The sequence below is a fragment of the Prionailurus bengalensis genome, chromosome A3 (assembly GCF_016509475.1).
Source record: "Prionailurus bengalensis isolate Pbe53 chromosome A3, Fcat_Pben_1.1_paternal_pri, whole genome shotgun sequence".
In the NCBI taxonomy this organism is placed as follows: domain Eukaryota; kingdom Metazoa; phylum Chordata; class Mammalia; order Carnivora; family Felidae; genus Prionailurus; species Prionailurus bengalensis.
Window position 1 is genome coordinate 447,639 of NC_057354.1, and position 25,666 is coordinate 473,304.

At 62.9% G+C, this 25,666-nt stretch overlaps 2 protein-coding genes across 7 annotated transcripts; both read left to right on the forward strand.

Moving 5' to 3' along the window:
- Nucleotides 1–906: 906 nt before the first annotated feature.
- Nucleotides 907–12,264, forward strand: ZNF512B (zinc finger protein 512B). Its single transcript, XM_043553378.1, has 17 exons — nucleotides 907–1,054; nucleotides 2,952–3,077; nucleotides 3,367–3,509; nucleotides 3,877–4,005; nucleotides 4,125–4,819; nucleotides 4,902–5,128; nucleotides 5,245–5,316; nucleotides 5,414–5,560; nucleotides 5,724–5,848; nucleotides 5,920–6,012; nucleotides 6,219–6,317; nucleotides 6,414–6,584; nucleotides 6,812–7,006; nucleotides 7,233–7,334; nucleotides 7,636–7,698; nucleotides 8,260–8,358; nucleotides 8,710–12,264. Exons 2-17 carry the CDS (start codon nucleotides 2,954–2,956, stop codon nucleotides 8,959–8,961), a joined length of 2,736 nt encoding a protein of 911 aa, XP_043409313.1. The 5' UTR covers nucleotides 907–1,054; nucleotides 2,952–2,953; the 3' UTR covers nucleotides 8,962–12,264.
- A 129-nt stretch (nucleotides 12,265–12,393) lies between these two features.
- On the forward strand, nucleotides 12,394–25,666 carry UCKL1 (uridine-cytidine kinase 1 like 1). Of its 6 annotated transcripts, none has more exons than XM_043553382.1 (16): nucleotides 12,434–12,619; nucleotides 13,557–13,658; nucleotides 18,842–19,029; nucleotides 19,201–19,307; nucleotides 19,424–19,594; nucleotides 19,680–19,751; nucleotides 20,885–21,074; nucleotides 21,169–21,230; nucleotides 23,209–23,228; nucleotides 24,123–24,221; nucleotides 24,294–24,387; nucleotides 24,494–24,556; nucleotides 24,672–24,794; nucleotides 24,981–25,088; nucleotides 25,157–25,313; nucleotides 25,416–25,666. In XM_043553382.1, exons 1-16 carry the CDS (start codon nucleotides 12,507–12,509, stop codon nucleotides 25,517–25,519), a joined length of 1,773 nt encoding a protein of 590 aa, XP_043409317.1. In that variant the 5' UTR covers nucleotides 12,434–12,506; the 3' UTR covers nucleotides 25,520–25,666. The 6 variants fall into 6 exon arrangements, with proteins under 6 accessions (XP_043409319.1, XP_043409317.1, XP_043409318.1 ...); XM_043553385.1 differs by lacking the exon at nucleotides 12,434–12,619 and adding an exon at nucleotides 12,646–13,058; XM_043553384.1 differs by lacking the exons at nucleotides 13,557–13,658; nucleotides 23,209–23,228 and adding an exon at nucleotides 21,968–21,984 and having other exon boundaries at nucleotides 12,394–12,619.

Here is a 25,666-nt window from a genome sequence, read left to right on the forward strand (position 1 = left end):
ATTTCCAAGGGAAGTTCTAACCCAATGAACGCTCCAAAGAGGGCCCCTACCCCTCTCTCTGGCGGCACTTTGTGCCAGCCGTTAGAGAAGCAGTTCTCGAGTGCCCATGAGGAGAGGCAGACCCTAATCTGACCATGTCTCTTGTGCTCTGCCCTGAATCTATTGCAGGGTAGACAGAAGGGTGGAGAGGGGGTAGGTGCCGGGGGTGGGAAAGGCTTCAGGGAAGGAGGTGTGTCTTGTAACTCTATTTCCCAACTAGCACCTCTTCCTCTGCTTCATTCACTCCCAAATCCTGGTAGCGATGGTACCCCATTACCCCCAGCCCTGATACCAGTGTCCCCTGGGTTCTGGGGCACGGCAGAGCAAGGCACTGGCCCTGGCCACCCCCACCCGAAGCAGACAGAGGCTGGTCCAGTGGTCAGTAACCCCATAGAGCCCATGGCCTCAAACTGCTCCCCCAGCACTGTTAGTAGCCAGGCGGTCCCCTGACTGTGGCCACAGGCAGAGGTGGTCACAGGGCCGGTTGGAAGAGATCCAGATCCTGCTTTGCAGGCCCCAATCTCCCAGGGGCCAGGAGTTCAGGCTCCCAGAGGACGGTGGTCTCCATTGCTGCACCTTCCCAGGGCCAACACCTAGAGGCATCTGGTCGCTTCGATCCGCGTACATTGGGATCGGGGCAGTTCCCAGCGTCCTGATAGTGCCTCAGTTTACCCCACTGCCTGAAAAAACGCCTCTTGCCCTACGGGCGGCATAACGGGCCACTTTGCACTGGAGCCCCAGCGGACGGAGGCGACGGACCCAGGAGCCGGGAGAGGGGGCCGGGCCGATGGGCCCCCTCCCCCCCAACCCGTTCCTCCCCGTCGCGGAGCGGCTGCAGGAATACCGCGAGAGTTCGCCCCCTCCCCCCTACAGTAAAACTGTCAAAGGTGGGAGGGGCGGGAGCGCGCATGTGCGCAGCGCGGCGCGCAGCCTGCGCCGCCCGGACCCCGCGCCCCGCGCCCCGCGCCCCGGCCCCGGCCCCCCGCCTCGGCCGCCGTCCCGCAGGGCGCCGCAGGTAAGCACCCGGCCGCGCCCTGGGCCGGACCCCGGGGCAGCCCTCGCTCGGCCGCGTCCCCGACCCTGACCCCGCACGCAGGTCGTCGGGGGGGGGAACCGGGCCCGGAGCCCCCGCCCGCCACCCCCCCGCCGCGCCCCGACCCCCCCCCACCCCGCCCCGCGCCGCGCCCCGCGCCCCGCGCCGGCGCCGCGCTCCTGTCTCCTCCTTCTCCAGAAAAAGTCGCCATTTTGGTTCACTGCCTTCGCCCCCCCTCCCCCCCTGCACCCGCGATCGGCCCTTTCGAGGCCAGGCCGGGGCCCCGCACCCCGGCTGCAGGTGACAGGTGTGTGGCGAGGCCAGTCTCCAGGTGTACGTTTCCTGGCCGGGTTCATCCGCGCGCCCGGCCTGTGCCGAGGTCCCCCCGCCAGCGTTGCTTGTGGCGCCCCCTCCCCCCTGCGAGGGTCCCACCTTTGCCACCCTGCTGGGTCCTCTGACAGGGTGGAATCTCTTTTCCTCCTGTTGTTCTAGTCACAGGTCGTGGATGGAAGGAGGGTGTCTGCCCCCTAGGCCAGCCCTGGCCCCAGGCCCCCCAACTCTGAGTTCTCCGCCCAAGCCGGAGAGATTGCAAAGTGGGTTCTTGGTAGGCACCAACATCCCAGGCTGGTGGAATCATCATGGCGTTGGGATGACTGATGCTGGCATGTCTCCTTTGGAAGTTTTGGTGTGAAGACTTCAGAGAAGTTTGTTTAGGCCCGTGTAGACCCGAACCTCCCCCTGGGCCCAGGATATGGGCACCCCCTTGGTAATGAGCAGTGATTGTCCTTACCAGAGACCTCAGTCTCTGGACCCCCTCTAGGCCCTGCAGTCCCTCCCCGCTTCCTCTGATGTAAGTTCGTTAGGAACTGCCAGAGGAGGGGCTGCCTGCCCACACGACACCCCCCCCCCTTCCTGTGACCTTAGGTGTCCCTGTAGGAGGATCCTGTAGGGCTGAGCTCAAGAGTCCCTCCCCAGAGCTCTCAGGGTCTGGAGTCCCCCAGCAGAACAGGCCCAGGATGTCCAGCCTCAGGCAGCAGGGTAATCCCTGTGGCCGATGGCCTGGCAGTTTCTGGAGTGGCACTGGTGGACCTGTAGGTGGGGGACAGATAGGCTTTTGAGGGTGGAGGTGGAGAGGAGGTCAGCCGGGTAGAGGGTGGCTGAGGGATTCCTGCTGGAGACAAGGCTGAGAAGAAAGTCAGGTTGAACGGTTCAGCTGGCATGGGGACTAGAAACAGGTGCTCCTGGGATCCTCAGTCCTTGATCTGCCCCCCCCCCCCCCGCCCAGGGGAATTTATTCAGTTGAGTAGGCTAGGGGCCTGCAGTGCCCATCTTGGCCATCTTCCATCTGTGTCCTGGAGAGAAGGGTCCAGGGGTGCATGTCCAGGTAGGGTGGCATTGCCTTCGGTCTGAGTGGGGCTGTGGAGTAAGGTGTCCCAAGGTGCTGGGCCAGAGCGGCTTGTGAGCTAGCAGCCATATTAGCGTCATAATTGGCCCCTGGGAGGGATGCTGTCGGTCTCTTTCTTCCTGAACGCTCCACCTCTTCAGGGGCTGCCCGCAGCTCAGTACCAGGTATGATTCATGGCACGTTTTAGGACTGTGTGTCTGGGGACAAAGGAAGTCTATGAGAGCTGATGAGGGTTTCGGGACAGTTAGGTGCTTCCAAGATGATTGTGTCTCCTGGATAATCTGGGGAGACCTCAGCTGGGCAGCCCCTCCCCTAAACCAGAAGCCTCCATCACCTACCATACATACACAGGTGGGCAGGCTCTCCTCCCCTGAGCCGGAGAGGGGCCTATCTGGGGGCAGGGTTTAAGAGTAGTCCATTCAAGTCCTGAGTCGGTCCTGGTGAGCCTCACAGGTTTGTCTACTTGCTCTGCAGAAATGACCGATCCCTTCTGTGTTGGAGGAGGCCGCCGGCTCCCAGGATCCACCAAGAGTGGACCTGGGAAGGATGGAGGCCGGAACGAAGTCCGACTTCCTGTGCTGCATGACCCTCCAAAATTGGGTAAGAGGGATCAGGCCAAGGTCAACTCCAGGTGACCACAGGCAGCTGCTACTGGTTGTGGGACTCCTTTTCAGCTCCCAGCTCCCCCAGTAGTCTAGTTCCTGGGTGCTCAGCTGGGCCGCCTGGGCCCCTGGATTCTTGTCCTGGGCTGACTACAGTCACAGTCTCCCACTCCCCATGCTTCGCTGTGGGGGGAGTGGGGCTTCCTCCAGGCCTGAGCAGCCCCCTGGGTGGCAGGTGAGGCTGTGGGGAATGCAGCTTCCAAGCCTTGGCATATCATGTGTTGCAGGGATGCCGGTGGTCCGGGGCGGGCAGACAGTGCCCAGCCAGAGCCCACTCTGCTTTGACCCGGGGAGTCCAGCCAGTGACAGGACGGAAGGGAAGAAAAAGGGGCGTCCAAAAGCCGAGAACCAGGCCCTCCGAGATATTCCTGTGAGCTCCCTGAAGGCGGGGGTGGGACTCATGCTGGGGTCTGCTTGTCAAGGCCACCACCCTGCCTTTGCTTGCTTTTCACACACCAGCCCCAAGCCCTCAGCTTGCGTCAGAGGTCGCTCTGTGCTTTCTGGCTTCATGGTGCGGCCTGGGACCCAGTGGGTCACATTTGTGGGGTTCCTAGAACAGGTCAAGTACACCATCGCTGCTTGGGGTGGCCTGAATCTTGCTGCACTTCGGAGGTCGAAGGGCTCCTGGAGCCTGTCTGCCCTGCAGGCCTGGGGAGGAGACGGAGGCTGGGCATGGGTTGGGTTGGCAGAGACTTGGCTGGCTGAGGGGTCAGTAGCCTCACCTTTTCCATGTCCAGCTCTCCCTGATGAACCAGTGGAAAGATGAATTCAAGGCGCACTCAAGGGTGAAGTGTCCAAACTCAGGGTGCTGGCTGGAGTTCCCCAGCATCTACGGGCTCAAGTACCATTACCAGCGGTGCCAAGGGGTAAGGGGCTGTGGGGCAGGGAAATAGAGGCCTGGGGCCCGCCCTGCCCCACCTGTCTGCTCAGGGCGTGTCTGGGCAGAGGCCTGGGCTGCCATCCCATGCCTGCCCTCTCCACCCAGGGTGCCATCTCAGAGAGGCTGACCTTTCCCTGCCCCTTCTGTGAGGCTGCGTTCACTTCCAAGACCCAGCTGGAGAAGCACCGGATTTGGAACCACATGGACCGACCCCTGCCTGCCCCTAAGCCTGGGCCGGTCAGCCGGCCGGTCACTATCAGCCGGCCCGTTGGGGTCAGCAAGCCCATTGGAGTGAGCAAACCTGTCACTGTTGGCAAACCCGTGGGTGTCAGCAAACCCATCGGCATCAGCAAGCCAGTGACGGTCAGCAGGCCTGTGCCGGTCACCAAGCCAGTGACAGTCAGCAGACCTGTGCCGGTCACCAAGGCTATCACGGTCAGCAGGCCTGTGCCGGTCACCAAACCCATACCGGTCACCAAGTCCGTGCCGGTCACCAAACCCATGCCGGTCACCAAGGCAGCGAGTCTCAACAAGCCAGTGCCAGTCACCAAGTCCGTGCCGGTGACCAAACCAGTGACCATCAACAAACCGGTGCCGATGACAAAACTTGTGACAGTTACGAAACCCATGCCAGTCACGAAGCCGGTGACGGTCAGCAGGCCCATTGTGGTCAGTAAGCCAGTGACGGTCAGCAGGCCCATTGCCATCAGCAGACACACACCACCTTGCAAAATGGTGCTGCTGACCAAGTCCGAGAACAAAACTCCTCGAGCCACAGGGAGGAGCAGTGGTAAGAAAAGGTACGGGGGCTCCTTCCAGGTTGGAGGTGGTAACAGGGTCAGAAGTGGGCCCTCCTGCCCCTCACCTGCCTGCTCCCTGCAGGGCTGCGGACAGCCTGGATGCATGCCCCATCCTGCCAAAGCAGGCGAGGCCGGAGAATGGGGAGTATGGCCCATCCACCACGGGCCACACCTCGGCCTTCCAGCTGAGCACAGACCCCGGCAGCAGCCCCCTTTCTCTGGGCAGCAGGCCCTTGGGGAGCAAGGAGGCACCGAGGGCCACAGGCCCTGTGTCCCCACCTGAGGAGGGAGCGGAGCGCACAAAGCACAGTAAGACGAGAGGGGGGAGGCAGTGGCTGGGGTGGGGGTAGCGGTCTGTTGGCCCAGGCCTCCCGACGGTTATTTGACCAGAAACCTTGGGCCCTGTTTTCTCTCCCCCGAGTCAGGAAGGAAACAGAAGACACCCAAGAAGTTTACAGGGGAGCAGCCGTCCATCTCAGGGACCTTCGGACTCAAAGGTGAGGCCCTAGCCAGTACAGCATCTGGGGCTCGACACATGCACAAGTGTGCCTGCACCCTTGGCTCACACCTGCCCCATCCTGTATGTGCACACAGGCCTGGCCAAGGCAGAGGACAAATCCCGCCTGCACCGTGCCAAGAAGCAGGAGGGGCCGGGCCCCGAGGATGTGCGCAAGAAGGTGCTGGCTCCTGCTAGCACGGTCAGCAAGGACGTGCCGGCCCCCACGGCCCACCCAGCTCCAGGTGGGGGGGCTGCCATGTGCAGGGCCCAGGACAGATCTCAACTCTGGGGCAGATCCTGGACCACAGGGACTGGGGGCTGAGTGTGGACCGTGGGTCCTGTGCTTGGCATCCAGGGCGTCCGGGAGCCCCCACCAGCCCCTGAGGCCCTGGCCCTGCCCTACAGGTGGCCCTGAGGAGCAGTGGCAGCGGGCCATCCATGAACGGGGGGAGGCTGTCTGCCCCACCTGCAACGTGGTCACCCGAAAGACCCTCGTGGGGCTTAAGAAGCACATGGAGGTGTGTCAAAAGGTAAGGCTGCCCGGGGTCCCAGGGGGGGAAGTGCCCAGACTCAGCTTCTCACGACAGGGGCATGTCTGCAGCTGCAGGATGCTCTCAAGTGCCAGCACTGCCGGAAACAGTTCAAGTCCAAGGCCGGCCTCAACTACCACACCATGGCAGAGCACAGCGCCAAGGTATGCCCTGACCCACCAGCCGCTAGCCTCCTAGTCCATCTCACCCCACCCCACCCTGCCTGCCCTGCCCACTGACCTCTCGTCCCCACGTGGCAGCAGAACTTAGTGGTTCCCGTGCCTGACCTTGGACACCTGTGGCCCTGACCCCTGGGCTGGGGCAGGGGCCCTGTGGTGGTGGGGATATTAAGGCTGGGCCTGCCCCCCAGCCCTCTGACGCCGAGGCCTCGGAGGGGAGTGAGCAGGAGGAGCGGGAGCGGCTGCGCAAGGTGCTGAAGCAGATGGGGAGGCTGCGGTGCCCCCAGGAGGTCAGTGGGATGGGGGGGCGGGGCGCACTGTGCGGGGCGCTGGGCGTGGGATGGGACACAGCCCCTTGCTGGCCACTTACCCGACTCTGACCCCAGGGCTGCGGGGCCGCCTTCTCCAGCCTCATGGGCTACCAGTACCACCAGCGACGCTGCGGAAAGCCTCCCTGTGAAGTGGACAGCCCTTCCTTTCCCTGCACCCACTGTGGAAAGACCTACCGCTCCAAGGCCGGACACGATTACCACATGCGCTCGGAGCACACGGCCCCAGTGAGCAGCCTGTGGCCTGGGTCCTCTTGCCCCTGGGGTACCAAGCGTGTGTCGCGTGCCATCTGCTGTGTGTGCTCCCCCTTCCCTTTCTGGGGGCTACGTGCATGGGGCCTAGTGAGCCTGGGACCCCCGAGTGCCCGTGTTCGCTGCCTGGGGCACGTACCTCTGTCTCTCTGCACCCCGTGCCACTTGGTCCCTGTTGCTCACCCTGTCTTCCTGCTCTGCAGCCGCCTGAGGAACCTGAGGACAAGCCCCCCGAAACTGAGGACCTCTTGGGTGTGGAGCGGACCCCCAGCGGCCGCATCCGCCGCACGTCAGCCCAGGTTGCCGTGTTCCACCTGCAAGAGATTGCAGAGGACGAACTGGCTCGAGACTGGACCAAGCGGCGGGTGAAGGATGACTTAGTACCTGAGACTGCCCGGGTGAGCTCCCGTCCCCGAACAGGGCGTGACCTAGCTTGGGGTCCCCTGCAGCGGCCCCGCCCCTGCGACTTGGCCCATTTGCTGGCCTTCCAGGTTCACATCTGCCATCTGTGGGGGGCACAGTCTGGTCCTTGGAGCAGGTGGGGTCGGCTCTGGCCTGGCATTCAGTAGCCTCCCATTAACACAGGCCCCCTGGGCTCACCCTGGTGCTCACCTGCTTTTACAGCTCAACTATACTCGGCCAGGCCTCCCCACACTTAACCCCCAGTTGTTGGAGGCGTGGAAGAATGAAGTCAAGGAGAAAGGCCACGTCAACTGCCCCAATGACGTGAGTTGGGGCAGGCTGGTGGGTGGGTGTGGGGACCCTGGGGCTGAGGAGTAAAGAGCCCAGGTGTGGCCCTGGGTAGGAGGTCTCCAAGTGATCAGCCAACCTGTGATCCCTGCAGGGTCCTTAGATGGAGCCCCATAATCTCAGCTTTAGAGGTCTAGCCTGCCATATCCCAGGACCCCTGGGGTCAAGCCCCCCACTTACCCCAGAGGCCCCATAATCCCTCAGCCAGGGGTACGCGTGTGTCTGTGTGGGGACATCTGCTGGGAGGCCCTCCCCCACCGTTGTCTCCTGTCCCCAGTGCTGTGAAGCCATCTACTCCAGTGTGTCCGGCCTTAAGGCCCATCTCGCCAGCTGCAGCAAGGTCAGTCCCCTGGCCCTTTCCCGTGGTGGGGTAGGTGCTCTGCACTCCCAGCCAACCCTTAGGGGCTCCGGCATGTTGGGTGTGTGACCCCACCCCGGTGGGGCAGGGACCGGCCAGTGCCCGATGGCCAGCCCAGCCCAGGACACTTCAGCATTCTCCAACCCTATCCATGAGTCCGTTGGCCCAAGTTCTTCTGCCCACAGGGGCTTCTCGTCTGTGTGGGTGTAAGCGGGCACAGTGGACCTGGGCTTGGGGTGAGGGGCCTTAGGCCAAGGCTGCAGCCCTTCCCCAAGGCACGTTCCTCTTCCCATCCTCTCCTTATCCCTTACCTCCCCTGCAGCGGGGGCAGCTCAGAGGTCCTGCCACACAGAAGCCTTGATGGGTCCCTAAGCTCACCCATCGAGCACCCAACAAGATGAGCTGTAGTTGCTGCCCCGACCCTATAGCCACACAGGTGCGGGAAGAGGGCCGGGGTTCCCTGCTTAGATCTGGTGCTTCTGGTATTCCCAGGGGTGGGGTGGGGTCCAATATCTGGGGGCTGGCCTGCCTGATGCCTTGCAGGGAGACCACCTGGTGGGAAAGTACTGCTGTCTGCTGTGTCCAAAGGAGTTCAGCTCTGAGAGTGGCGTCAAGTATCACATCCTCAAGACCCATGCAGAGGTGGGATGGGCTGAGACACCTGCTGAGCCTGCAGCAAATGGGCTGGCCCCAGGCAGGGGATTGGGCCAGGGCGGGAATGGTGGGGTAATAGCTTGTGTGGCCTTTGAGCAAGCAGCCAAGGTTGAGAAATCTGGTGGTTTCAAAAAAAAAAAAAACAAAACAAGAAAAGGAAAGAAGAAATCTGGTGGGGTTATTTCAAAGTGGCTTCTGGCTTCCCTGGAGGACGGGAGGAGCTTGGGCACCACTCCCCCGCACCCCGAGCAGGAGGCACCGTAGCGCAGCAGCCTGCCTGGCCCCAGTGCCTAGCATCCTCCTGCCTCGGGGTCTACATTGCGGTGTTTTTCTTTCCAGAACTGGTTCCGTACTTCGGCTGACCCACTTCCCAAACACAGGAGCCAGGACTCACTGGCACCCAAGAAGGAAGAGAAGAAGAGTCTGGCAGGTGGGAAGAAGCGAGGCCGAAAGCCCAAGGAGCGGACCCCTGAGGAGCCCGCACCCAAGATGCCCCCACGTCGAGACGACTGGCCCCCAGGAGGCAGAGACAAAGGGGCCCGGGGCTCCACTGGCCGGAAGGTGGGAGCCAGCAAAGCTCCTGAGAAGTGAGCAGAGTGGCTGGCAGGTGGGTGGGGCCTGGTCCCCACACTGGACACCAAGCCCACTCTGTTCAGGGTGGGGGTAGCTAGCTCCAGGACCTCCTGCCCTCCGGTTCTCCACCCCCCACCCCTGCCTATTCATCTGTCCAGCGGAGGCAGCCAGTCCCTCTCTCCTTCCTGACGGCCCTTCCCGTGTGCAGGCTGCACAGGGCACACCTGGGCTGGTTCTCTGGGGGGAGGCCCGTGGCAGCAACGGAAGTGCAATAGCTTGGAGGGACATTTATGGGCCTGGTGGAGTCTGGGGCCCTGGATGGGCAGGAAGAGGGTCTGTGGCTTAGGCCTCAGCGCCACGGGGTAGAGCAAGGCAGGCAGATGGCCTTCACCATGCAAGCTCCCGGCCCCGTCTGCTTTCTCAGGCCCAAGGCTTGGGGGTCCTCGGTGACCCATGGTTCTGGGCTGATGAGGGCACCTGAGCAGCCTCACCTTTCTACCCAACACTGGACCCCAGCACCCCCAGCTACCTCCCAGGACAGACCCTGAGTCTGACTGCTACCATGCTGACCAGACAGCCGCCCTACCGTGGCCTCCCTCGTCCTTCCGCATTTGGCTCCTCTGCTTCTGTTCTCTACCTCTCCAGGCCCACCCTCCCCTGCCTGTGTGACCCCTGCTGTGCTCGGGCCCCTGCCCCACTGGCCCCTGTCCGTCACAGTGGGTGGAGGTGGCCCTGTTCGTGGGCTCTCCTGCCATCCTGTCTTCATGGGTGCTCCCTGCCTGGGGCAGGGGGAGGGTTCTGCTCTCACCTGCAGGGCTGCCGGAGTGGGGGGGGGGGGGCGGTGAAGGGGTCACATGGAGCATAGCTTTGCCTCCAATCTCCAGCTTTGCTAAGACCACTGCTCTAGGTTGGGGCAGCCCAGTGGGTCAGGGATGGGCCAGTCTGGTCTGGGGTCCACAGGCATGTGGGGCATGGAACTGGGGCCCAGCTCTGAGGAGTAATCCCTGTGGGAATCAGCCTTCTGTCTGCTGGTCTGGGTTGGCCTGTGGCTAAGCTCCCATGGGAGTCTCCTCCCCCCCCCCTTTTTTTTTTTACCTGCCCTTTTGTTTCTGGTTGTGTGGTCTTTCGATATGAGAGCTGAAGGCCAGGAGGGGGCTTGGCCAAGGTCACGTTGTGTTGGTGGCAGCTCTGTGCTGGCCCTTTTGGGGGCTCAGAGCGTGGCTAGGTCTGCAGGTTGACCAGGGTTCAGGCTGGAGTCCAGGGCACCCACAGGAGGTGGCCAAACCGCCTCTGGCCTCCTCCCTGGGCCCCACTTTCCAGCTTCGGCAGTGTAGGGGGGAGGAAGGTACTCAGAGCCACTGGGTTTGGACAGAGGTTATTTCCCACTGGGGGGTAGAGGGTGGGCTGAGGGCTCGGCCTTGCCGATCCTGGACGATGTGAATTTTGATATTTGCCCGTGTGCGTGTATCTCCTGGGTGTAGTGGATGCCAGTCTTGTTGCTGTGACAAGTAACAACCTTTTTTTTATTCTGTTTTTTATACAAAAACAACAATCCGACATTTTGGTGCTAAGGGTTTCCTGGTGCCGACGGTGGATCTAGGGGCTGAGGGGGTGTCTCTCCCCTGCTCAGGGAGGCGGTGCTGACCGGGCACCTCTCTGCCCCTCAGCTCCCGTCCTCATCTAGTCACAGGAGAGGAGGGGCCCTAAGCCAGGCTTGGCTCTCCTGGCCCTGCAGTAGGGAGACAGATTCCAGGGGGGTTTGGGGGCTGGTCATGCTGCCCGTCTCCAGTTTCCTTCCTTTGGCCAAAAGGCTCTTGGGCAACCCCGGCCTGTGTGCTAGGGAGGGGGTGTAGAGACCTGGACTACCCCCACTCACACACACCTTGATTTGATCGAAGACTGGAGGCATGGACGGATGGATGTGATCCAGTGTCAAACACGAAGGGAGGGCAGCGTGGGCAGAAAGACTTTTCTGTGTTCCTGGGTGTCACTATGGTAATACAGCTGGTGGAGGCAGAGGTGGGGTCAGGCAGCCACTGTGGGGGGAGGGGGGCAGCCTTGGGCAGGGAGGGGATGCAGGTGCTGGCAGGAGCCCCAGGTGCATTTGTCTTTGTCACCAATGGCTGGAGGAGGTTGGACCTCAACACCTCTGCTGGGGACGGCCGCCCGCCCCAGCCTCTCAGGTACTTGGCCCTTGGGGAACGGGGGGCTGGTTTTTTGCTGGGGGGTGAGTTTCCAGGTCACCCCCTGAAGTCCACAGTTGGTCCCTGGTTTGGGAACCCTGCCTAGATGTGTGGGAAGAGGTGGGGTCCTGGATAACTTGATGTTTAGCACTTTAACCCCCTTCTTTGTCTTTAAAGTGGGTGTGGGGGGCTGCTGCCAAAAGTGACTATTGGGTCGGACCCCTCTCTCCCTTCTTCCCTTCCTGCTTCCCATGTTCTGGTGAGTGGCAGTGGCGAGCTGGTGGGCAGAGCCCTCCTCCAAAGTGGGCAGAGCCCTGGGCGGCTCAGCGGGATCCGCCCACCTCCCACTCTGGTGGGAATCCGGCCAGGTAACCGCCTGGCCTTGATTGACACCTTCAGTGAGAGGGACTGGAGTGGCAGACCCCCAGGGCATGGTGGGCGTGAACCCTGCCCAAGACCCAAGCCCAGGGCACAATGCCAGGTCCCTCTCTGAAGATCTACCTCTGGCCCAGCCCACCCACCCTTGCCCTGAGAACAGGAACGGCCCGACTGAAGGGGCTGACACTTCACACAAAAATAGGATGCACTTTATTTGCTTGTGCAAAGGCAGTTGAGGGTGTATCCTGGTGTGAGGTGATCAGTGGCCCTCCCAGCGGTAGCCCCTTCCTGTCCCTCTGGTTCAGAAGGGAGAGAATGGGTGCACCCTGACCCACGGGGGGCAGGGCTGTCCCGGTGTGTCCAGTTCGATGGGCCCCAGGTGGCTTACCCTGGAGGCCTGGGGGTCGCGGGCGGGGGCGGGGGGGGGGGGCGCCGGCCAGTACCTCTGGCCTGGCAGCCACACAGCCTGTGCTTTGGGTTTCTTGGTTTGGGTTTTTTAATGCCGGTTCTCCGTACATAAGTGCATTTCGGAAGAGAGGTTCCAGCTATCACTTGTAACCGTATATATACATATATATTCTATCTACAAAGTGTTTATTTGCAAGATGTTTTGACGGTGAGCTCGGGCCCTGCCCGCCTTGTGACCATCTGTCCCCGGTCCTCGTCCCCGCCTCCCGGCCCCATGTGGCGCGGGGGTGGGCCATCAACTGTATGTATTAAATATGACTGTATCAAATAAATGTTTATTGATTTTTTTCCAGGGGCTTTGTGCTGCTGAGTTTGTGGTAAAGCTCGGGGTGGGATCTTTCCCCGCAAACGACGCCCGTCCGCCCGCTCGCAGCGGGTGAGGCCGGACTACGAGTCCCGGCACGCACAGCCGCACGGCCTTGTGGGACTTGTAGTCCGCACGGCGCGCCAGCGAGTGTGCGGCGCAAAGCCCCGAACTACGACTCCCGGCGGCCAGCCCCGGAGACGCGGCCCGCGGAGAGGCCTCAGAGTTCCATGGCGGCGCCCCCAGCCACTGCTGACGCGCCCCGCTTGCCTCCGCCGCCCGCTGCGGCGGGAGACGGGCCCGACCGGCCGGCGGAGAGGAGCGAGGCCTCGTGCGAGGACCGGTAGGCGCGCCCCGCCGAGCACGGGCTGGGGGCCGCGCACGCCCTCTCGCGTCCGCCGTGTGAGCCGGAGCCCGCGGTGCGGTGGGGCGTCCGCCTGCGGGCAGGGCGACCTCGACGGGCTGGGTCTGGACACGCGGGGGGCCCCCTGCCGCGGTGGGAGGTTCCTCCGGGCCTGGCGGGGCCGGCGGCGCTGAGCCCGGAGGTGAGACCGTGTCCGCCCCGCCGCTCCTCGATGGCCGGCGGCACCGGGTTCATGGGCAGGCCTGCCGGGCGCCCAGTCCGAGGTTCTGCGGATAAAGCGGATTCTGCCCGTAGCTGGCGTGGACTTTGTTGTCTATCCCGAGGGGACGGGGAGGGCCCCTGGGCTGGAGCATCTGAGGTGGTCAGTGTGTTCTGGAATCCGCCGGGACTCAGGCTCTGCTCCACCTAAGAGGCCAGGGTTCGTGAGTCTGGGGTAGATCGTGCCTGCTGCCTTCCGCCTGCCCCACCTGTTGTGCCGTGCCGCCAGGCTCTGGGGAGGCTTTGCAAGAGTTGAAGTTGGAAGGGTAGAGCGGGGGGCAGGGCCATTTTGTCACCCTGACTGGGGAGATGGAAGAGGCCAAGAGGAAATGGGCTCCTACTGAGCTCCTGGGGCCAGGCCCACCAGGGGGCGGTGGCTGAGCCGCGATCCGGAGCAGCCTCCTGCACTTCCGGGTCTAAACTGTCGCTTCAGGAAGGCTCTGCGAGGGCCGCAGGTTGTGGGGGTCCAAGGAAACCACGGTTCCAGCCCGGGCATCTCATCCCGGGACTTGGGTGATCTCTCCAAGGCAGAAATGCTGTGTGCCTGGATTCCTCCAGAATGGTCTGGGTGCCAGGGCAACCTCTTTCTTGGAGGGAGGAGGGGGGGGAGGGGTAAGGGATGAGGCGAGGCTGCCCTGCGATGACAGCTCTCCTTCAGGAGCCGCCAGATCGCAGGAGGCTGCCCAGGCCCTGAGGAGCATTGTGTGTCCTTCCCATCTCACACCTTCCCGGCAAAAAGTGACTATATGCCTGGCACCGGGTGAGTCTTGTAGGACTTGCGTCTGTGACACCTGCTTGTGCCAAAGAATCTTTGAGGTAGCCCGAGATCAGAGAGGATAAAGCTAGGTAGGCCCTTGAGAAAAGCACTCCCTGAGGACACAGATAGGTGGCAGCTGCAGTCAGGGCCCCATCCTGCGTGCAGAATCGTGTAGTGGGCTTGGGTGCCCCCCCCCATGATGTCCAGGGAAGCATAGGTCGTAGGAAGAGAGCCAGGACCTGGGAGCCGTAAGTGGAGACTCCGGCACGCTTTCTCCAGAGGCCCATGGGGTCTACCCTGGAACTGCCTCTGGACTTCACGGTTGTCCCTTGATGCTGGCTGGTGTCCTGAGGGCTGTTCCTCTGTGCTGCCCCCACAGTCCCTGCACACCCCCCAAGGGCCCCGGAGCTGGGTCTGGTTGGCATTTTAGGTGTATGTGCCAGTGCCCCTGAGCTAAGGCTCTCCCTGACCACCCTTCCAGCTTCTTCCACGTCATTGCGGGCGCATTGGTATGGTTTGTCTACTTTGCCCTTGTGTTTTGTCTGCCTGCCCCTCTAGAGGGTTAGCTCCATGAGGACAGAGACTCCAACTCCCTTAGCACTGGACATGCTGATGGGTAAATGAGAATGGTGGTGATAACAGTGAACCCCTGGGGCTGTCTCCTGGTGCGGTCCTGGTGGAGGTGGGTTTGCAGCTATGGGAATGGAGGGAGGCTGGCTGGACCCGCCCAGAGCAGCAGGAACGAGGGACTTCTGCAGGGAAGTTTCCAGGGTAATGGGGTAGGGGCTGTGCAAGTCTCTGGAGCCTGTTTTTGGCTCCTTTAAGACTGCAGCCCCCCAGTGTTCTACCTGCCCTGAGAATACTCCCCTGACACCTCTGTCTCTGAGCAGTCTGGGGTCCACTGGGGCCTGGCTCCTCCCTCCTCCATCCAGCCTCATTTGACTCATCCAGCAAACTTCCTAAACCTGGACAGAGCGTCAGGCACCAGTGAAGGCCCTGGTGCTGCATGCCCCAACTCTGCAGCCCTGTCCAGGACAGCTCTAGCCTCCCAAGTGTGGGCCAGCCCCTGCCCGCTTGTCCAGGCCAGGGAGCAGGAGGGGGAAGCGCTTGTGGGCAAAGTTGGACAGTTCAGTTCTGCCTCCAAGTGCCTCTGGACAGGGAGGCAGACACACCCTTGTTACCTGGGCCGGCCAGGAGCGGCCCCTCTTCAGGTGTGTGAGCCCCATCTGGAATCTTCTCTTCCCTGAGCCTCCATGTTGTTAGAAGCCAGGAGGAAAGCTGGAAAGGAGGCTGAGGACCTAGGGATGCAGACCGCTTCACACACTGCAGTAAAGATCTTTTGGCTGACCCACCCTTGCTGAGGCTGGGGCTGAACCCATTCTCTCTCCTGCTGCCAGGCTAGAGAATGACTGTTTCCCCCTGGCTGAACACGCAGCACTGGGTGGCCTTGGGGGATGAACTGGAGCCTACCCCTGGAGGGGGTGGGGCAGGTGGATAGAGTTTCAGGTTTGTTTATGCCTCTAGAAGGCACCTTGGGGCCAAGAGTGTGACGCCCAGCGCAGCAATGACATTCAGCAAGACTTGGCCAGGAGAGACCTCAGATTTCCCTGTCCTGTAGGGGTGTAGGAGAGGATTGGTTTCACAGTCCCAAGCAGGCCTGGGGTCTGGAGTTCTTTCCATGGTGTTCTAGGAGGGGTGCACTGTGGTCCTCAGCAAGCACTGGGCCAGCAGTGCAGCAGCCGGTGCACAGGCCAGGGCAGGCCTGAGGTCTGCCAGGGCCACAGGACACTGTTCTTTTCAGCAGGGTCAGTGCTATTAATATCAGGAAAGTGCACAGCCCCCAGCCGGGTGATCCTCTTAATGCCCGTGGCCTCAGCCTCTGAGGCCGGCAGTGAGTGCTGTTCCTTCCACACGGGAGGCTCTTCGGACCCAACCCCAGCTTCTCACCTGCAGCACTTCCTGCCCACGCATGGAGGGACAGTTCAGGTGTCTCCTGAGCTGTCCAAGGGGGCCACTGTGGGTCTAAGTGGCCCTGTGGAGATGCTCCTGCACACACCTGGGATCACCCTGCTGTCCACTGTCCCCTGTGTCCCAGCCATGAGCAGCCCCCCAGCTTACCCTGGCATCAGGATCTCGGGATGCTGGGCCCTCGGAGCAGAAGGCAGGTGAGTGGCAGGCCTGTTGTCCCTCGTGGCTGTAGTGAGGCAACTGCCTTTGCAGTGTCTTGGCCGCTGGCAGCCCCATGTAACGTGTGTCCGATCGACGTAGGGAAACAGGCCGGGTAGGTGCTCGTGAGGGGCCAGGCAGGGCTGGCCGCCAGCAGGGTCTGGTTTTGCTTGGGGCTGTCTGTTACAGGTGAGTCTCTGTTGTGGCTCATAATCCTTTGGTTTGAGATTAGCTTTTGTCACTGTAGCCAGAAGCACCCCGACCATCTGTTGACTGAGAAATGAGATCTTTTGTGCGATGTTCCCATTTCCAAGGTCGTGTCGCTGAGAAAATGGGGTGCGGCTTGCTCTGAGGTCACAGCGCGGCTTTGTCCCTGATTCCCAGAGAGAGACGGGGCTTTGGAGAAGGCAGTGCAGCTGGAGTTGGCTGCAGACCCAGCCTGATGCCTTTCCGGCCCATCACACGCCCTAGATGGGGCGGCGCCCTAGACGGGGCGGGTTTCTGGCAAAGCTCTCTCTGCCCTACTTTCAGCTCTTCCTGGCGCACGGGTACTCTTCCCTGGAATGGTCCCAGGCTGTTGGCAGCATGAGCCTCAGAAGTTGTCAGTGGTGGTGGCCGTCATTACCTCAGTAGTACAATGAACACTCACAAATAGGGACTCTGAGTTTCCTGCTGGAGAGGCCAGGCCACTGCGCCGGGGTGAGAAGCAGGGGACGGGAGCGATGCCAGCCCCAGGCCTACGCTGCCCCGAGGCGGTCCTGCGTGGGCATGCTCAGCACGAGCGCACAAGAGCGCGTTCTTTGAGATGGGGAGGACTTCCTCCATTGCAAGTCAGGTTTTCCACATTGGAGTGTGCTCGCAGAAGGCACGGGGCTGGACTTTGTTCTCTGCCCACCGTCACCCCCAGGGCCACGGCAGGGCTGGCTCCACTCTCCCGAATGGGCCATCTGTCATCTCCAGAGCGAGCGGCGGGCCGCCTGCTTGGGAGGACAACACATTGGTGAGCCGTGGGGGCTGTGTGCTCAGCGTGGTTAGACGAATACGTCCGGGGTTAGATCACACAGCACTGCCCTCTGCCCAGGTCCTGGAGATACTGCTGCTTGGTGCATGCTTTCCCCACCCCCGCACCGTGTCCCTCTCTGGTTTGACTGGGCGTGTGGGCGGCACTGCTGGGGTGGCTCCATGCTGGGCAGAAGCCCCCACATGCTTGCTGTTGGGTGACAGTGCCTAGGGCTGTCCTCGCTCCAGATTGCTGTCTCCAGAGCCACAGAGGTGACACTGAGCACACAGACAGGCTAATCACCTCCAGCGCTGGCTCCTTGTGCTGTCCTGGCAAGGAGCAGCGGCAGTCCTGTGCTGTCTGTCCCCCAGGATGCGGCCACGTGTCTCCTGTCATGTGGTGGGTGGTTTCTTGCTGCTGAAGTTGTCCTCTCAACACACCAGTAGGCTCCCGAGCGCTACCTGTCACGCCTTTGGCTTCAGCTAATTCCTCCCACGCCCAACACATGTGCACCCCACCTTCCCGGCTCTTGCAGGCTGTTCCAGAGGCAGGAAGGCACTGTCACGGGCCTGGGTGAGCTGGCAGCACCCTTGCCGGGGCATGGGTCTGCGGCCCGGTTCCAGGCACCCCGCGGCCCGGCACTGCTGGTTGTAGGGGTGGCAGCAGACTTCACAGGCCGTAGTCCCCTCTGTGCGCCCCATTTTGCTCACGCACCCTCAAATGAAGGTGTGTGCAGGCGGGCGGTTTTATGTAAATATATACATGAGTTCGTGTCTCATGGCACTGGACTTTCTCACCCAGCCATACTTCCAGGACGCCTTCCCTGTCTCTGTTCATCCCCGGCTCTCCTGCTAGTACTGTGAGCAGCACTCATCACCAGGGTCCTGGACCAGGGGTGGACAGGCAGTGCTGCAGAAAGCGTTGCGCAGGGACCGACTTGCCCAGCGCGTCCACGTGGTTCCCTGCCCTGTCTTCCCACCCGCCGGGGGCTCTGCCCGGATAGTCAGTAGTTGTGCTGGGCCACGACCTGCCTTGAAGCCTCGGGAGCAGGTCAGCAAGGTGATGCTTTGGCCAGCCCAGTCTCTCTCTCATGCGGTGGCCAGAAATGCCTTCTCCCTGGGCTTGTCCTGGCCTTGCAGCCATCTTTACACCAGGCTTTTGTGTCCAAGCCTCTCAGCACAGACTCTGAGCAGGCATCGGGCAGACACTGCCTCCCAGCTGGGCCACTCAGCCAAATTGAATGTCCCCGGAGCTGCCGCTCTTGGGATTTGAGGCCTTGGGCCAGCAGCCACACCGTGCCCCTTCTGAAATGACAGAGACATCAGCATGTCCCTTCGGCACTAGGGGGACAGCATGGGCAGGACAGAACACGGATGCCGTCCGTGCCTTCCCTGGATTGAGTTTTCCAGCTCGTAGCCCCTGGGGGCCGTGGCCTTCTGCCCGGAGTTTGCAGCGTGCTGGAGGGCAAGAAGCAAGGGCCTCCCTGTAGGCCTCCCAGCGCAGGGCCTTCCTCCTGCACCCATCCACTCTGCCGCCCTGCCCAGCTCTCCCGTCAGCAGCTTCTGTCTCCGGAGCCCCTCGCCCTGTGTACCCTACGGGGTGGCAGGGATCAGATCATATAAAACAAGAGGACTGCCCAGAGAGTGTCCTGGGAGGAAACATAGTCCTCCACGGGGTCTTGACTGCCATTGGTGTGCCCCTCTCATCTCCTGAAAGGACAGGGGCCCTATGGAGCCCGCTGGTGCCCAGCCTACGAGGAAAGAGGAGCCAGGCCCAAGATGGCAGTCCTCGTTGCCCTGTGTTTGCTGTCCCTCTGAACTTGTGTGGGCAGTGGCGGTCCGAGGCCCGGAGCCCTGTGGGTGGGCTGCGGGTGGTTTTTTGTGTATGCCCCAATTGAGTCTGCCCCCCCGCGCCGTGCCCGTGTGCCTGCACGGGGGGAGGGGGGGCTGCGCCCCACGGCGGCCACGCCAGGCCCGACACAGGACGGCAGAGGCGAGCGTGTACTCCTTCTCTGCAGCAGCAATGCGGAGTCCTTGGACAGGCTCCTCCCAGCTGTGGGCACCAGGCGCTCGCCCCGGAAGCGCACCACCAGCCAGTGCAAGTCTGAGCCGCCCCTGCTGCGCACCAGCAAGCGCACCATCTACACAGCCGGGCGGCCGCCCTGGTACAACGAGCATGGCACGCAGTCCAAGGAGGCCTTCGCCATCGGTGAGCCAGGCCCGCGGCGGGAGGGGGAGGTCAGGCAGCACCTGTCATCGAGCACCTGAGCAGCAGCTCCACTCATGTCAGCAGCCTCGTGCCCCTCAGTTGTGTCAGGGAACCCATCTGGGAGGATGGCTGGGCGGCCCTTGCTCAGGGTCACTCTGCCCCTTCCCGCAGGCCTGGGAGGCGGCAGCGCCTCCGGGAAGACAACCGTGGCCAGGATGATCATCGAGGCCCTGGACGTGCCCTGGGTGGTCTTGCTGTCCATGGACTCCTTCTACAAGGTGAGGAGCACTCCCGCACATGCAGGCCATGGCCTCAGAGGGGCCTGGAGCCCCCGCCCCGGCCCCGGGGCATGGCGGGGAGGGGTACACAGAGCCCCTGCCTCCTCCCCCTACAGGTGCTCACCACGCAGCAGCAGGAGCAGGCTGCCCGCAACAACTTCAACTTTGACCATCCAGACGCCTTTGACTTTGACCTCATTGTGTCCACCCTCAAGAAGCTGAAGCAGGGCAAGAGTGTCAAGGTTCCCGTGTACGACTTCACCACCCACAGCCGGAAGAAAGACTGGGTAGGCCCGCTGGGCTCGGCCTATGCCTATCCTCCTGGGAGCACGGTGGGCACAGAGGGTGAACCGCTGCACGATTCCTTTGCAGAAAACGCTCTACGGTGCAAACGTCATCATCTTCGAGGGCATCATGGCCTTTGCTGACAAGACACTGCTGGAGGTGAGAGCAGGGCTCGAGGCTGACGGCCGGGGACGCCCACCCCGGCTCAGCTCCCCGCCCCCGCTGTGGTTCTAACCTCAAACCTGCCTCCTCCAAGCAGGCCAAGCCACTGGCTCTGACAGGTGCATGGCCACCTGTCCCATCCTTGTGGTGCAGTCACTGGGTGTTGGGTGAGGAATGGCTACTCTGTGGGGAGCCAGTCAGGACGTTGGGTCAAGCAGACCCGCCACTCCCACAGAGAGACTGGAAATGGCCTTGGTGGGGGAGGCAGCCTGAGGAGGGGCTCCCTTCCAGGTGGGGGTGCAAGCCCTGGGCCAGGGCCTCTACTGTGTTTTCTTTCTCTTCTGACCCTTACTCACCCTCTTACGTGTCTGTGTTTCCTTTGCCGTTCTTTGGGGCTCGTGAGGGCACTGAGGTCAGAGTGACCTTGGGGTGGTGGGTGTGGGTTTGCGTGTGTGCACGTGCGTGCTCTTGCCTGGGATGGAGGCGGGCCCTTGTGTCTGTGCCGTCTGCGTGGCGCACCCCTGACCCCTGGGAGGCGTGCACGGCCGCATCCATCCCGCCAGGCCCTGCTGTGCGGGGCTCCCTCTCCTGCCCCTGCCGAGGCCCATCGGGGGAGGCCTGTGCTCACAGCCAGCTGTGCCAGATCTGCTCCCGGTTCCTTGTAGTTCTGAGGCCAGCGAGTTTGGGCTGAGGCTCAGGGAACTCCGCTGCCCACCGTACAGCAGTGCCCAGCCCCACATCCGCCCGTCCTTGGCCAGACCTGAACTCACCAAGCCCAAGGACCATGATGGGGGATGTGGTGGGGAGGGAACAAGTCCCCAGTCCCCTGGTGTGTGCGAGGGCACGTAGATAGCGGACGACCCACCGTAGTGGTGCCGGCTCCACCTGCCTCAGGAACCAGTACCCATCCAGTGGCCTTTGGCTGAAGCCCTTGGTGGACAGCGCCCCCACGCAACGTGTACATGCCCCCACAGCCACGCACGCTGCCAGCCAGAGGTACCAGCCAGACCCTCAAGGTGCCCCAAGGTCGGCACACAGCCCAGAGATCTTTGCAGGAACTGGTCCCGATGTCGCCCACACCGGCCATGCCGGTGGCACGCCCCGCTCAGCAGCCGGCTCTCCCCATCCAGCTCCTGGACATGAAGATCTTTGTGGACACAGACTCTGACATCCGCCTCGTGCGACGGCTACGTCGGGACATCAGCGAGCGAGGCCGAGACATCGAGGGCGTCATCAAGCAGTACAACAAGTTCGTCAAACCTGCCTTCGACCAGTACATCCAGCCCACCATGCGTGTGGCAGACATCGTGGTGCCCTGGGGTGAGCCTGCAGACCCACCTGCCCTGGGGATGTGGGCAGAGGAGGTGCCTTGGTTGCCCGTGTCACCCTCCTGACCTGTCCTGTCCCGTCCCAGGGAGCGGGAACACAGTGGCCATCGACTTGATCGTGCAGCACATGCACAGCCAGCTGGAGGAGGTGAGTCAGCTGGGCCAGGTTCCCAGCTACCTGCAGCCCGCCCAGCCCCACTCCCTGGCTCCCTGCAGCCACCATCCACAGCCACCCGCTCTGCAGCCCCCGTGTATTTACTGTCCCCTGCCACGTTCTGGCCCTCCAGTGTCCCAGGCCTGCTCGGTCAGCCTTGCTGCCCACCAGCCCCCAGCCCTTTGTGCTGGCCGGAGGCAGCTGGGTTCCCTGAGGAAGCGTGGAGTGTACAGGTGCCTTCTGGTGTTTCCGGCCTGAGCTGGGCCTTGAGTGGAAGGGTGCACTCCTGTTCTTCCCAAAGCTTCCAGGGACCGTTGGGTGTCAGTGCTGGGTGCTGTGTCCCGAACACTCCAGGAGGGGTGCCCCAACCTGAAGTTACATGCGCTGGGCTGGCTAAGGGCACTGCCCACCGCTCTGGGCAGGCTCCGTAATGGGGTGCTGGAAGCCTGAGGAATGAGGAACAGAGCCCCAGGAGTCCTGGCTCTTACTGCCCAGTCCAGAGGGTGCCCAGGTCACAGGCCGTAACAGCTGGTTCCCTCCCATGGTTGGCAGCTGCCTCGGACGATCCCTTGGTGGGGCTGTGGCAGGTCCGTTCCTGGGTGGGGGTGGCCCAGCTGGCCAGGGTGCACGGTGGCGAGGGGCTGTGCTGTCCGGTGACTGCAAGGTGAGCAGCGCTACCATCACTGACGTGCCACCCCATTCCCTTGTGTCTCCCTGTGTTGCTGCCGCAGCGTGAGCTCAGTGTCAGGTAAGACTTCCTACACCTGTCTGCAGAGACGGAGGCATTTCCAACATCCACAGGCAGCTCAGAATTTGGGTTGTCACCTGGGCAGGCGGGAGGGTCCTCTCCTGTCATGCCCACCCTTGGGCAGCCCTGCCCCAGGCACGGAAGGGACAGTGTGGTGGCCCCCACACTGCTTTTGCCTGTCCTTGTTGGCAGATGAGGAAACTAAGGCACAGAGATGTTAAGGAACTTGCCCAAGGTCACACAGAGCCCTGACTCTGCCCTGGTCAGACCTCTCTGGAGGCCTCTCCCTAGCATGGGGCTGGTTGCATGGGGTCTGACGCCAGAGGGCACAGCTGTGCTGAGCCAGCCCTGTTGGGTGCCCCCCAGGTCAGTGGCTACAGGCCTGCCCCTCAGAAGATAGAGGGAGGGCCTGGGTTTATACCTCCTTTGCCCGATCTGAGGGTCCGGTCTGGATTCCCACAGATGGTGGTGAGGCCTCAGCCCCCTGGCCCCCTGCCCATCTGGCCCTGGAGAGAGAGAGAGCCAGGAGCTCTGAATGCACCAGGGCCCCAAGGGAGCAGAGGAGGCACCTACCCCACACAGTGCTCAGCATGAATGAATGAATGAATGAATGAATGACCTGCCTTTAGCCCAGGCTTTCTGTGGGATCGGGAAGCACCAGGACAGCCCCCGGTTCACAACTGGGAGCCCCAGCTGCTGCGTTGGGAATGCCTCCAGGGCCAGTCACTGGCCCCTCCAGCGTCCTGCCCTCGCTTGAATCACTGCTTGGCTCTCCTCCAGACCAGGGCACCTGCAGGGATTGTCCTGTCAGGCCCTCTGGAAGCCTCTGTTGTGAGAATACAGTTCCTGGGGTTTCAGACTTGAGAAAACACCCAAATGCTGCTGCCGGCTAGTTCCCCTTCTCTGGCCAGCCACGGGAAGTGGTGGCTGGTGGCCGCTCGCCTCTGTCAGCCCCAGGAAGTGTTGCTGGTGGGCGGTCGGCGGCGGGGACAGGCAGGCAGGCAGGCCTCAGGACGGGGGCGTGCCTCGGAGAGCAAAGCCTCCAGGGGTCCCCCAGTCGCCCGCCACCTGCCTCTCTCTCTCAGGCCAGCTAGCCGGAGGCTGCAGGGGCTGCCCGCGCTCCCTTGCTAAATGCTCTTTTTCTCTTTGTTCTTTTCCTCTTTGTAAACCCTTGGGTTTCCTGCCCTGTTCCCTCCCCGAACGTACTCTTCACCTGGCGAGCAGAGGAAGCTGCGCTGGGATATGTGAGGACAGAGTGCGCTCTGGTTGTGCTGCTGCTGTGCTGTGCGCTGCTGGGGGAGGGGGGCTGCTGTCCCCGGCCCTGCTCCGCCCTCCCCCAGCTCTGCCCCGCCCCCCCGCTCTGCTCCCCCCTCCCCCAGCTCTGCTCTCTGCTCCGCTCTCCCCAAGCTCTGCCCTCTGCCCCGCCCCCTCTGCTCTGCTCCGCCTTCCCCCAGCTCTGCCCCGCCCCCTGCCCTCTGCTCCGCCCTCCACCAGCTCTGCCCCGCCCCCTGCCCTCTGCCCCGCCCTCCACCAGCTCTGCCCTCTGCTCCGCCCCCTCTGCTCAGCTCTGCCCTCTGCCCCGCCCCCTCTGCTCCGTCCTGCCCCGCCCCTTCTGTTCCCCACTTCCCCCCGCCTCCTCTCCCCACTCCAGGCCTGGTGCAGCAGGGGTGGCCCTGAGCTAGATTTGCTCCTGTCTTCTGAGAGGGTGGTGCATCACCTGGAGGGAAGGGTCAGGGTGAAGTTTGGCCCTGAAGCTCAGTTGTTGCCCAGAGAGACATGTTCTGGGGTTGGGGACCAGTCGCCCTTCCTGGGGGCTGAGACTCCTTCTCCCTCCCACTGCCTGGTCCCCTTTCGCTTTCTCCCGAGCAAGGCCCGGAGGGGATTGGGGCTGGGAGGGGAGGCTGACACCGTAGCCCCTCGCTTTCCCACCTGAAGGTCAGCTGCTCTGCCTTCGCCTGGCGGGCGGATCTCGGGGGTGGGGCCCTCCCTCCAGGTCGGCCACAGGGAGGCGGCGGCCCCCACTCTGCACGCCCCACTGTCCCCCTCACATCTGCCCCCCACACGGTGTCGGAGCGGGAGGATGGGGCGCCAGGAGGAGACACCCCTTCTTGAGTCCCCCAATTGGCTTGTGTTTCCAGGGCCGCACTGGCCTCGGCGCACCAGTGCCACCCTCTGCCTCAGACGCTGAGTGTCCTCGAGAGCACGCCGCAGGTGCGAGGCATGCACACCATCATCAGGTGAGAGCCCTTTCTGTAGGACGAGGTGGCCCCTGGCGGCCCACCCCTTTGCTTAACGCCACCGGCCCACAGGGACAAGGAGACCAGCCGTGACGAATTCATCTTCTACTCCAAGCGGTTGATGCGGCTGCTCATTGAGCATGCGCTCTCCTTCCTGCCCTTCCAGGTGCGGGGCGGGGTGGGACCGGCGGGGGTGGGGGGGAGGGGGGCGGGGGAGCGGGATGTGGGCGGCCTCTCGTGCTCACGAGCGCCCCCACCCCCTCTGTGCGCAGGACTGCGTCGTGCAGACCCCGCAGGGGCAGGACTACGCGGGCAAGTGCTATGCGGGGAAGCAGGTACCGGCGGGGCCGGCCGCAGCCGGGGGGAGGGGGGGGGGGCGAGACTGGGGCAGCCGGGGAGGCGAGGCGGTAGGTCCGGCCAGCTCAACGCCCCCCACCCCCGGGCCCCCAGATCACTGGCGTGTCCATCCTGCGGGCCGGTGAGACGATGGAGCCCGCGCTGCGGGCCGTGTGCAAAGACGTGCGGATAGGCACTATCCTCATCCAGACCAACCAGCTCACTGGGGAGCCCGAGGTGCGGGGCCGGGGGCGGAAGGAGCCTGGAGGGCAGGGGCCAAGGGGCGCAGGGAGCCTGGAGGACAAGGGGGGGGAGAGGGGGGGAGGCGGTGGTAATCCGGGGCGGCGAGAGCCCGGAGGGCCCGGAGGGCAGCCCTGGCTTTGTGCCGGCTCTGACTCCGGCTCCGACTCCGGCTCCTCGCAGCTCCACTACCTGCGGCTGCCCAAGGACATTAGTGACGACCATGTCATCCTGATGGACTGCACCGTGTCCACGGGCGCTGCAGCCATGATGGCCGTGCGGGTGCTCTTGGTGAGTGCGTTGGAGGGGGCCGCCGGCCGCAGGGCTGGCTTGGAATTCACTGGCCCCGTACCGTGCAGGACCACGACGTGCCGGAGGACAAGATCTTCTTGCTGTCGCTGCTCATGGCGGAGATGGGTGTTCACTCGGTGGCGTATGCTTTCCCGCAAGTGAGGATCCTCACCACAGCTGTGGACAAGCGCGTCAATGACCTCTTCCGCATCATCCCTGGCATCGGTGAGGCCGCACAGGGCCGGTCAGCGGTGCTGGGGGCGGGGGGGGGGGGGGTGGTGTCTGGCGGCCCGAATCCCCGCCACGAGGGCCTGCTTCCTTCCCCAGGGAACTTCGGTGACCGCTACTTCGGGACCGACGCTGTTCCTGACGGCAGTGATGAGGAAGAGTGGCCTCCACGAGCGAGCCTGAGCGAGCCTGAGCGAGCCTGAGCCCTCCTGCCCTCGCCCCCACCCAGCCTCTTCCCGCCTCGCGTGGCCTTGCTTACAGAGATGTCGTAACTTATTTCAGTTTAAAAAAAGACGTTACCGCTGTAACTCACTCTGTACGTTTTATAAAATAAAGTTCAGGGAAATGAA

Bases quoted from the DNA above. Each gene is read 5' to 3' on its own strand.
- ZNF512B (XM_043553378.1), top strand. From the start codon at position 2,954: ATGACCGATCCCTTCTGTGTTGGAGGAGGCCGCCGGCTCCCAGGATCC. The intron at 5,317-5,413 runs GTGAGGCCCTAG...ATGTGCACACAG, and splicing joins AGGGACCTTCGGACTCAAAG to GCCTGGCCAAGGCAGAGGAC. The intron at 7,335-7,635 runs GTGAGTTGGGGC...TCCTGTCCCCAG, and splicing joins ACGTCAACTGCCCCAATGAC to TGCTGTGAAGCCATCTACTC.
- UCKL1 (XM_043553379.1), top strand. From the start codon at position 15,516: ATGCCCGTGGCCTCAGCCTCTGAGGCCGGCAGTGAGTGCTGTTCCTTC. The intron at 25,089-25,156 runs GTGAGTGCGTTG...CGTACCGTGCAG, and splicing joins TGGCCGTGCGGGTGCTCTTG to GACCACGACGTGCCGGAGGA. The intron at 25,314-25,415 runs GTGAGGCCGCAC...TTCCTTCCCCAG, and splicing joins CCGCATCATCCCTGGCATCG to GGAACTTCGGTGACCGCTAC.